The 10436-nt window shown below is 45.9% G+C and overlaps 3 protein-coding genes across 3 annotated transcripts; 2 read left to right on the forward strand and 1 right to left on the reverse strand.

Annotated features, from left to right (window-relative positions):
* The first annotated feature begins 18 nt into the window (after nucleotides 1-18).
* LOC6540732 (proton-coupled folate transporter) lies at nucleotides 19-3196 on the forward strand. The gene is made up of 9 exons (XM_001970310.3): nucleotides 19-451; nucleotides 520-629; nucleotides 688-838; nucleotides 895-1084; nucleotides 1144-1466; nucleotides 1707-1852; nucleotides 1913-2102; nucleotides 2165-2321; nucleotides 2384-3196. Exons 1-9 carry the CDS (start codon nucleotides 229-231, stop codon nucleotides 2439-2441), a joined length of 1548 nt encoding a protein of 515 aa, XP_001970346.1. The 5' UTR covers nucleotides 19-228; the 3' UTR covers nucleotides 2442-3196.
* A 538-nt stretch (nucleotides 3197-3734) lies between these two features.
* Nucleotides 3735-6826, forward strand: LOC6542329. Its single transcript, XM_001970311.3, has 9 exons — nucleotides 3735-4150; nucleotides 4218-4327; nucleotides 4393-4543; nucleotides 4873-5643; nucleotides 5702-5838; nucleotides 5910-6099; nucleotides 6197-6244; nucleotides 6309-6417; nucleotides 6494-6826. The coding sequence occupies exons 1-9, from the start codon at nucleotides 4024-4026 to the stop codon at nucleotides 6549-6551; spliced, it is 1701 nt and encodes a 566-aa protein (XP_001970347.1). The 5' UTR covers nucleotides 3735-4023; the 3' UTR covers nucleotides 6552-6826.
* A 366-nt stretch (nucleotides 6827-7192) lies between these two features.
* LOC6542565 (proton-coupled folate transporter) lies at nucleotides 7193-10384 on the reverse strand. Its single transcript, XM_001970312.3, has 9 exons — nucleotides 9978-10384; nucleotides 9807-9919; nucleotides 9080-9230; nucleotides 8830-9013; nucleotides 8335-8521; nucleotides 8137-8272; nucleotides 7747-8073; nucleotides 7534-7690; nucleotides 7193-7469 (listed from the first exon to the last, which is right to left on the reverse strand). The coding sequence occupies exons 1-9, from the start codon at nucleotides 10144-10146 to the stop codon at nucleotides 7406-7408; spliced, it is 1488 nt and encodes a 495-aa protein (XP_001970348.2). The 5' UTR covers nucleotides 10147-10384; the 3' UTR covers nucleotides 7193-7405.
* Nucleotides 10385-10436: the final 52 nt, after the last annotated feature.

The raw sequence follows: 10436 nt of genomic DNA on the forward strand, positions 1-10436 counted from the left end.
TAAAATATTGAAGTCGAATAAATACTAAAGTGAATAAATGATATGTGAACTAATTTTGCTCTTTTATGATAAGACACTTCACAATAGGAGAGCATACTTTATGTACACATGTGCGCTCTGACTGGAAATCCCTGTAAAGAGAGCTTCCATCCCGTCTCTTTATTTGTAATCTTGTCCCCTCTCGTTGGAAGCAATGAATCAACTTCAAGACTCAGTTGAGTTACAGAGATGAACGAGGAGCCTCACGCCTTTGAAAATCCGGTTGCCAAAGCCCAAAGATCCGGCGATGCGGATCCGGAAGTTGGCAGCACAGGTAGCGAGAAGAGTCGCGGTTCCGAAGCGTCAGCCATTGCAGCGGATGAAGAACTTCCAGTAAATCCCCCCCAGTCACTGGGCATATATCTTCTGGAACCATTTATTTTGATCCTGCTCTTTGCCTACAACTTTTCATGTAAGTCCAGTGAAGTGATCTTAGAGCATTAGTATCAATATAGCTTTGTATACTCCCGCGGATTTCAGCAACTGTTCTGAAGAATAAAGTAATCTACCAAAGCTGCACGGCGGGTTTCGGGTATCCGGACAGCGTTTGCCAGCTTCTGGGCACCAAAAACACCACGAATGAGACAATGGTTGAGATTATAACTCCGGAGAGGGCAATAACAAATCATTTAATATCCTGTTTTCCAGAAAATTGAGCAGCAGGTACAACCATATGCTGCAAAGGTCACGCTGGCTATGCGGTTAGTGGAGTGCTTTATTCCTGCTTTTTGTGGACTCTTTGCTGGATCCTGGGCGGACCGCTTTGGACGCAAGCCCCTTCTCTTGGGCTCCTTTCTAGGTGGGTGTGATGCCCCGCTAGTCAGAAGATGCTTATTCTCTTAATCTGTGAATCAGGCTACGGCCTTCAGTATCTCATTTCAGCTGCGATTGCCTACTGTGCCATGCACACCCAAGGTCTTGTCAGTCCCTGGTGGTATGTGCTCTCCATCGTGCCGCTCTCCTGCTTGGGAAGTAGTGTCACCTATTCAGTGGCTGCCGTCTGCTTTATTGCCGACGTCTCCGACGGCAGAGCTCGATCTTACAGGTAGTTAGCCAAGTAATCCAGTGGATTTGTTACTACTCATATATGTTTATTCACCGTAGGATGATCGCCTATGAATTGGCCATATATGTGGGCCTGCTCCTTGGTAGCCTTGGATCTGGTTATGCATACGAGGCCACAGACGCCTACATTGTGTTCAGCATTTCCGCAGCTTGCGTTTTCACGGCTCTCCTTCTGATGGCACTCCTTCTTCCGGAGAGTTTGCCCGTCTCGAATAGGACACTATCAACTTCATCGACTGACACTAGTGTGGTTTCCATGCTGAAAAGTTTGGGGACCACCTGCTCTAAGCCCCGGGAGCACCACAATCGCTTCATGCTCATTACCATCATGGTAGTACTGCTCCTCACTGCATTTGTATCAGGCAAGTTCCAAAAATTATAATTTAACATGCAAGCGTCGTTTAAAGTCGAGGTGATCATACGGGAAAACCCTGAAAACGTTTAACTACCTATACCGCATTTGCACATTAAGATTTCATAATTTGATTGAAACGCTGAAATGGGGGGTTGTCATTCATTGCCTCGTCCCTTGTTTGCGGATAGGCATTGGCAAAGGTCTCGGTTTGAAATACTTAATTTTGCGATCTGTGCTCTATCACTAGACGGCAGCAACGCCGTGTTCTATAAGTTTATGAGGATAAAGTTCCATTGGACCGTAAAGCAGTTCACTGAATACGAGACCGTCGGCATTTTGGTCCCGGCAGTGGCTGGATCAGGAGGAGTTTTCTTCATTTGGTCCCTCCGCAAGGTGAGTAGTACACGTATGTGGTGCTGACTCATTTTCCTGACCTACCCCTATGACTGGCAGTGCACCAAGTCGGCGGTCCTGTGGCTGGCAATGGTGTCTCTGATGAGCCACTGCGCCAGCAGCCTGATGAAGGGCTTCGCCTGGGAGAGCTGGCAGATTTACGTAGCCATTGGGTTGGGGGTTTTCAAGTCCCTTGCGAACCCCATGTGCCGCTCCATGATCACCAATCTGCTGCCGGCTGATGAACGGGGTAAGTATAGATGGCACTTTATGGCGATGTTCTTCACACACTTCTGTGGTTTCCCTTTCCAGGTAAAATCTTCGCATTGCTTGGGGTCTCGCAAGCACTTTCCCCCCTCATATCTTCCACTTTGTACGTTGCCATCTACACCCAAACACTGAACACGGAGCCGGGCATTTTCAATGTGTTTAGCGCCTTTTTATTTGGCATAGGTATTGTTCTGCTGGGGTACGTTGCTTTGACCAATATACGATTACTTTCCAATATACTCGATATGTGCAATTTTTCAGCACGGTTTGGCAAAAAAACTCGAGAAATCAGGCGTACTATGAGCCGGTTTTTAAATGATTTATGACCGAATCACAGTTTCGAGAGGAATGGAAGAAAGCGCCAGTCATGCCCAGATTTGGCTATCAGTTACACGGTGGACTGCCTTTGGGAACTCCCTCGACTACCTCTTAACGCAAAGTCCACTCATCCGTCTATTCAAACTTATTTACATACTCAATTGCGGCGCAGTAACCTATACAAATTCATGCGGAGATTAGAGTTTTTGGAATTGCGCTTGGCTAGTATCTGGAGATCTTACTCTCCTTCCCTGGGGAAAAATCGTTTAATTACAGAAGCAAAATATTTTCTCATTAACAAAAATGTGGGTTATTATTGCAGCAAAGCTGTGGCGTGTGCGGAGTCACTTGACAATTCTTACGGAATATCTATAAAAATGTTAGGATGTGCATACTTTTGTATGCCCAACGACTGGTGCTAACTACGGATTTGAGCGAACGCTAATTCCACTCGCTAATTTTAAATTAGTCGCCAGGTTTTTTACACCCTTGATCAAGATCGGTATTATGGTCGCCATACGCGAAAACCGAATGAAACTCAATTTACGCACGAATTTAGTGCCCCAACGGAGCAGAACGAAATCCCTGCATCTCCGTGTGGATTGGAGCCGACCCTATCGCATGAATTGTCATCAGCCCAATTAAAACGAATGTACAAAATTATCAACATCAAATACAATTATTACTATGGTATTTTATTCTTGCATAAGCCTAATATTCAATTTTGCGATTTATTTGGTTTATTTCCTGATAAAAACAGTGGAAGTAAATAAAAGCCATTCGATGCATAGACTTTTCAAAACAATTACATGTGGTAAAAAATGCATAAATACCTTTATTTCATCGCTAATTCTCTCCGGTTATTTCGGGCATCGGTCTGTGAAACTACTAACCACTTTTCAGACTCCCATGGCTCCGGCTCGTGCTACTCATTTGCACGTTCCAAAGATGAAATCAAACGAAGCATCCAAGCTGCGTTTCTCACGTTTCCCCTACCCAACTTTCAGTGAGTTGAGCTGGTAAGGTTGGGCTCCGACTCCATTTGGCCAGTCCGGAATGCAGTTTGACCGAGCTCCATTTGCTTGGACTCGAATCTGGCCAAGCGGCATATAACTGCGACAAATTTTCCCATATTTTTCCATATTTTCCGCCGGGGAATGCAATTTCACGTGAATCCAACAAAGCTGGCCGCTGGAACTGATGCGGCCCTAGATGAACAACTGTTCCCCAGTGCGACTGTTTACCTGGAGAGTGCCTATGTGTTGCCGGTTCCTCCGTCGCCGAGAGGCCCGCTATAAAAACACACGGATTTCGCGGTAGTCGCTCATTTCGAGAACGAAACTCTATTTGTATCGTCGCCGTCGGATTGGAAGTGGATTTCGGTTTCGTGTTTCCGACTACCGCGGCATTCAAAAGCTTTAATTATAATCGAACTTGGCATTAGTAAACCATAAATCTGGGGGGTTTCCTCTCGTTGGAACTGCGCTTACGTGACAGTGGTTGCAATGAGCCACTGTGGAGCCAACAAGTTCGGCAATTGAAGTTATTGAAGTACTCAAAAAAGGTCCACTAAGGAAATAACCATGGTCGAGAAGGCTTCAAATGCGTTTACACTGGAAAAGCTTCGCAACCTGCAATGGGACAAGGTGTTTCATATGTTTTACATCGAACCGGTTGTGTTCATGCTGCTGTTCTCGCACACGCTATCGGGTGAGTGACCCGGCAGTCCGCCGAATTTGCTACCTGAAATCTATTACCACATCGGCATCTTGGTCAGGCACTATCCAGCGCAACCAGGTCATCTACCAGACGTGCACGGTGATATTCCACTACAATGAGAGCGACTGCAAGCAGCTGGATGTGAAGAACGCCAGTGCAGAGATCAATGTGGGTTGCAGTACGGCTGAAGCCACAAGTCCACTCTGATCTGATCCTACTCCTCCGCTTTGCAGGCCATTGAGACGCTGCTGCAGCCGTATGTGGCCAATCTGTTCCTAGCCCGCACCCTCCTAGAGAGTATCGTTCCGGCCTTCTGCGGTCTGTTCATCGGCTCCTGGTCGGATCACTATGGACGCAAACCCCTACTGATTGTTTCCATGATAGGTGAGACCTGTTTTTTTAAGTTCTACCCGATCGTGTTAACTGATGATTGTTTTACAATAATGCGCAAAAGCGTAAACACAACCGAGCTTCTCTAAGTAAGCATTTCATAGCGAAAAGTCTTTGTAATCAATTCTATACTTTCTTTATATATATAAAAGTATGTGTATATAAAAGTTTTAAGCCTCGGTTTGAGAAGAGAAAGTGCGTATCAGAGTTTTAATTCCAGTGCAACATATGTTAAAGCTCAAATAAAGTAGATGTGTCGAGTTGTTCAAACGCTGATCGTGAAAAAGAAAATAGACCACTCATATGTTTTTCTTCCTACGCAGGATTCTCTGCATCGTTCCTGATGATGGCCGCCATCTGCGAGTTGTCCAGCTACTATGTGGTGAATCCTTGGTGGTACATCCTGGCTGCAGTGCCCCACTCCCTGCTCGGCGGCAACTGCGTCTTCTCGGTGGCCGCCTTCTGCTTTATCTCGGACATCACGGACTGCAAGTCGCGTCCCTATCGCATGATCTTCATGGAGTCGCTATTTTTCATTGGGCTGACAAGTGGATCTCTGTTGTCCAGCTTTGTGTACGCGGCTGTAGGATCGTCGGCGACCATCGGCCTTTCCGGCTGCATCGTTACCTTCGCAACGCTATTCATCATCTTCTTTGTGCCGGAGAGCTTGCATTACCATAAGGAACAGGAGACCAAGAATGCGATGGCTGCAAAGGGGGAAAAGGAGTGCATCGAAAACAAAGTGCCTATAACCGCCTGTGACCTCCAGTTGGACCGCGTTGGGATTGACTGTCCACCGAACTTCATGAACGATGAGGACCCTGAGAAGCAGAAGAGGATGGAGTTGCCCACACCGGCAACTCCTGCGATGAGCTTCGACGAAGACCTGTTGGCAAAGTATGTGGAGCGGCTGCCTCAGAAGGCGGAGGAGCGCAAGCGCCAGGAGGCCGAAGAGCAGGCCAAGAAGGCGGGTCTGTTCAGTATGGTCCACATCAGAGACATGATCAGCACATGCTTCAAGCGACGCGATCATCACGCGCGCGCCATCATCTGGCTGGTTACCCTGGCCATGTTTCTGTCCATCTTTGTATTCGGTGAGGCTTGGCATGATCTTTCTATTAATTCTTAGCTGATTAAGTCAACCGCTTTCAGATGGAGTGATGACCGTGATGTACCTATTCGTCCGCGAGAAATTCCACTGGACCGTGCGGGACTACACGTTCTTCGAGACGGTCAGCCACCTGATTCCCATGATCGGCGCACTCATCGGGTTTCTTATTCTGCGGAAGGTGAGCTTTTAAAATGGCGCCCAACGTGGGGCATTCGGTATACATATGATTGCGGTTTCCTTTCGTTACAGGTCTTTCGCCTGTCGGTTGTGACCCTGGCACTACTTGCCTTCTTTTCGGAGATTCTGAACAACCTGGCCAAGGGCTTTGCAACGATGCCCTGGCACATGTACCTTTCGGTGACCCTGGGCGTCTTCCGCTCCATCTCAGGTCCCATGTGCCGCACGATAGTATCGAACATAGTGCCTCCCTCGGATCTGGGTGAGTTTCGTGATTGATTGCCACGGGATAAGCCCAGAAGCACAGCTGTTCTTTTCCAGAAAACTAACTTAACTATTTTACCTCTCCCCCACCGCAGGCAAGATTTTCTCCATCAAGAATGTTTTGCAGTCGTTCGCGCCGTTCGGTAAGCGGGGCTAGTGTCGTTTGATTGTTGACTACTTTACTGACTCTTTTGCTGCTAATTGCAGTGGCGGCACCCTTGTACACCCTCATCTATAAGCAATCGCTCACCACCTACCCGGGTCTGTTCAACTTCGTCAGCTCGTTCCTGTACCTGCTTTCGTTCGTGTTTATCGGGTGAGCCTAGCGCCCTGAGTCGCCCCTCTGCAAGCCTGCTAATTGATCACACATTCCCCGATTTCCCCCTCCACAGATATGTCTTGCGGATCAAATACAGGTACAAGCAGCACTACGCCAAGGTTCTCAAGTGAGGCGGCGACCGCAAAATTAGCACGTGATCACCTCAACCAACCAAGCAATAAGTTTTACAAGTGGAGCGAATTTAAAGATGCGAGTCCGAAAGCAGGCGCCTAACTTTGGGGTTCATCAGTTGTAGATGAGTCATATAAAATGAACGAATGGATCTTTAGACTTGTTTGTTAATATGTTAAATTATTTGTAATTTGTTTTAAATTTGTACCTAGCTATTTATGAAGCTATACTCTTAGAGTAGTCAATTAAAAAATCGCACCACTTCACACTTTCATTAGCTGGGTAATATCATTTGAAAAAGGAAATATCACAAGGAAATATCTCTTTATCAGGATCACTAGCTGACTCAGTCTGGCCCTGTCCGTCCATATGAACGTCGAGATTTCGGGAACCGCAAAAGCTAGAAAGTTAATACACTTTATTTGTATTGCCAATTTCTATGGATATGTCCCAAACGTTTTGGCACACCCAATCTCAATAGAATTTATGAAATATCTTCGTCGTTTAAGAGTTCAGGAATAGCCGGGGAACTTCAAGATAAAATAAAAAATTGGAAAATATATTTTACCATTTTTCTCCAGTTCATTTACAAAATAAATTTTCACAAAATAAAAATATATATTTATTAATTAAACCTAACTCTTTGGTGAATGTTCTATGGCTGACCTAATAATTCCTACCCTACAGCTTGCTATTTACATTGGTAAGGGCTTAGCCTAATTGGCCAAGCAAATACATCTCCGCAATAATACTTATATATGTACATACGTATTGAACATCATATTGATACACTGGCCTGTGAATGGTTCACACCTCCATTGGGTTCTATTCCAATGCCTTATGTCTTTCTAGGTCAACTTCCTATGGCCTGGTAAACACTGTTGCTGCCCATTGACTTTTGAATGCCGAAGACCGCGCTGCAATGGGAGGTTGTAGGAATAATACAAATTTCGGATTTCGGGATTCATAAGGAACACTCACGCCGACATGCAGTAACACAGGAAGTACAGTCCCACACTGATGAAGTTAAAGATGCCCGGATAAAAGTCGACTGTGGCCTGGTATACGGCCGTATAGAGAGGCGCCGCTCCTAAAGGGGAGATGGACTGCAGGGAAGTAGTTAAGGAAAAGATTTTACCTATGAGTGGAAGAGGTTTTAGTATAAAGAAGGTCCTTGTGATCCCTCGGACTCACCCAACTCCGAGCTGGGAGTCACGTGCGACAGGATGGCCTTGCACATGGGCGACATGACGCCCCGCATCATGCCCACTATGAGGGCCAAGTACATCTCGCTGCCATATACGGCCGTGGCTCTGACTGTGCTCTCAAGAACACAACAGGCAAAGGCTAGGAGGGTCATCGTGATGGTGGACAGTCCAAGAAGACGACGCAGTAGGATCATGGCGATGGTACTGCCAACCACTTGAATGACCGCCCTTGCCGCATTGAACACACTGTAGTCCTGGACTGTATAGTCGAACTGTTTCCGCATAAACATGTAGTTAACTGTGGACTCGCCCTCTGGAATTGGACCGATATGTCAGTTCCTCGCCGGGAGCAAGCATCGCTCTCAACTTCACTCACCCATGGAAAAAACGCACAATGTCAGCGACATCATCACAAACCAGATGATAGCACGATCGTAGTTCTCGCGTTTCCTGATGCAGGTCCTTACGAGGACCTTAACTAGGTCCAAACGGAAGAACTCGCGGATACGGGACTAGCCGATAATTGCGTAATTTAGCAACAGTTGACAGTTGATAAACAACATATATTACATACCCCACTTTGCAAATCTTCAGACTTCAGACTCTCGGGCACAAAGAAGTAGACGTATATGAGCGCAATGGAGATGATGGAGCCCACCAAGATAAAGAGTGTTGAAGCTCCAGTAGCCGCATAGATGTATCCACTAGCCACTCCGCCAACCAGCATGCCCAGGCCGAGGGCAGCTTCCATTGTCACCATTCTGGACGAAATTCATTTGTGAGTATGAGATAGTAACAAATGGTAAAACGATAATCAAATAAGATTTCCTTTGAACTTAATTTCTTACAACACACATTCCATTATAATATGTTGTATAAGTAGTATAAAAGTAGTATAAGATTACGTAGACGACGGGATCATAGCTACCCCTACTACCATATGTGTATTTAATCAGTGAACAAAAAGGGAGTAACTCGATCATTACCAATATACTTTAAAAGAGTATTATTAGTATCTTATTTGATATATTTCAAATCTATGAAGCGCCTGTCTTGGACATCCACTCACCTCATGGCTCGCTTATTCTCGGTGGCGACATCGGATACATGGCAGTAGAGGATGGTGATGAGGGCGCAGGTGCCTCCGCTAAACACCGACGGCACACAGGACAATAGGAACCACCAGGGACTGATATTGACGGCGGCCGTTATTTGAGTAAGAACTACCAGGATGATGGCGCTGATAAAGTAGCCTGCAAAATAAATCAGATACTTTATAGAGCTCGTTAGATCGAGGGGTATTCATATGGTATTCTCACCTGTAAATGTGGATAGCAGGATGGGCCTTCTGCCGAACTTATCTGACCAGGGTCCCAGGAAGAGGCTTACTACGGCGGGAACGGTGCTCTCGAGCATTGAGCTTATCATTGTGATGGTGGAGGCATACTCCTGAACTTGCCCCTCGATCTTCTGCAAAACGGGAACTCAGTTGATAGGGGATTCTCTACTGCTGATAAGCACGGCAGCCTGTCGTCACGTTTGTATGACTCACTAGGGGTTTTGGCCAGCTTAACTATCTGCACACATGCATGTCGAAATATCACTGCCCATTTGTATACTGCGGTCGATAACTTTTTGTGATAAGACGAGCCATTAGTCATAAAAAATTTGGGTTTACTTTTGTTTTGGACAACTGATAAGCAGATAAAGGTGGAACAAAAGTTCTCCAGTATAAGTTTACTATAGCTACAAGCCGAACGGAAACATAGTAATGGAAACTATAAAGACATACACAGTTTTCAATCCGCATCAAAACATTGCACAACTAAGATGTTTTGGAAATACACATGGAACAAATTACACATGACCACAAAAAACCACAATAACAACGGGTCTTGTATTGAAATGTAAATAAAATAAACTAAATCGAAGATCGTTTTCCCACAACAATGACTGCTAATTGAAATGCAATTATAGAATCACCGAAGTCTCACTCATTAATGTTAATGTATAAAACTACGTATACGCCTATAATTTTCAACTTGCCTTAACCTCATCGGAGGCACGATCCGTACCGAGAAATGGCTCGCATTCGGTGGCATTATATTTCATGACCGTGACGCAGGTCTGGTAGAGTATCTGGTTCTGGTAAACGGCATCTGATGGAAACAATCTGAGTTATAGACGCCCACCACACATTCAGTCATCTATACACACCTGTTAGAAATCTGCCAAAGAAAACCAGAAATACGGCTGGCTCTAAAATAAGCGCGCGGGGTCGTTTCAGCCAGCTACCAAAAATCCGATTGGTGGGTGGGGAGTGCACTTCGGTGTCCAGCGGCTCATCAGTTCCGCCAATGATTGGCTCCTCATCATCTCTGGGCATTCTGCTTCAGTGGCGGTCACGGTCTTGACCGCTCACCTAATGCAACAAAGCGATCGCAGCAATTATCGTGTAGACAAAGGAATTAGCGATTCGTTCAGCCAAGCACTGTATCGAGCGGTTATGTGTTAAACCTCCGCGCGCGCCGAACTCGAGTGATAGACTAACTGGAGGGAGCAGCTGAAATAGACGACGTAAACAAACAAAGCGAGCGATTGCCAATTTGAGCACACCAAACCGCCCGTTCGAGCGGCTCCGTATCGAGAAACCTCACTCCGCGACCCATAATCCGA

The sequence above is a fragment of the Drosophila erecta genome, unplaced genomic scaffold, assembly GCF_003286155.1.
Source record: "Drosophila erecta strain 14021-0224.00,06,07 unplaced genomic scaffold, DereRS2 tig00000055-arrow-pilon, whole genome shotgun sequence".
NCBI lineage: Eukaryota > Metazoa > Arthropoda > Insecta > Diptera > Drosophilidae > Drosophila > Drosophila erecta.

Excerpts from the sequence above, each read along its gene's own strand:
- LOC6542565 (XM_001970312.3), bottom strand. The coding sequence starts at position 10,146 with ATGCCCAGAGATGATGAGGAGCCAATCATTGGCGGAACTGATGAGCCG. Across the intron at positions 9,014-9,079 it reads CCTGCTATCCACATTTACAG|GCTACTTTATCAGCGCCATC; the intron begins GTGAGAATACCA and ends TTTATTTTGCAG. Across the intron at positions 7,691-7,746 it reads GACTCCCAGCTCGGAGTTGG|GTAAAATCTTTTCCTTAACT; the intron begins GTGAGTCCGAGG and ends TTCCACTCATAG.
- LOC6540732 (XM_001970310.3), top strand. The coding sequence starts at position 229 with ATGAACGAGGAGCCTCACGCCTTTGAAAATCCGGTTGCCAAAGCCCAA. Across the intron at positions 452-519 it reads CTTTGCCTACAACTTTTCAT|CAACTGTTCTGAAGAATAAA; the intron begins GTAAGTCCAGTG and ends CGCGGATTTCAG. Across the intron at positions 1,467-1,706 it reads CCTCACTGCATTTGTATCAG|ACGGCAGCAACGCCGTGTTC; the intron begins GCAAGTTCCAAA and ends CTCTATCACTAG.
- LOC6542329 (XM_001970311.3), top strand. The coding sequence starts at position 4,024 with ATGGTCGAGAAGGCTTCAAATGCGTTTACACTGGAAAAGCTTCGCAAC. Across the intron at positions 4,328-4,392 it reads ACGCCAGTGCAGAGATCAAT|GCCATTGAGACGCTGCTGCA; the intron begins GTGGGTTGCAGT and ends TCCGCTTTGCAG. Across the intron at positions 4,544-4,872 it reads ACTGATTGTTTCCATGATAG|GATTCTCTGCATCGTTCCTG; the intron begins GTGAGACCTGTT and ends CTTCCTACGCAG.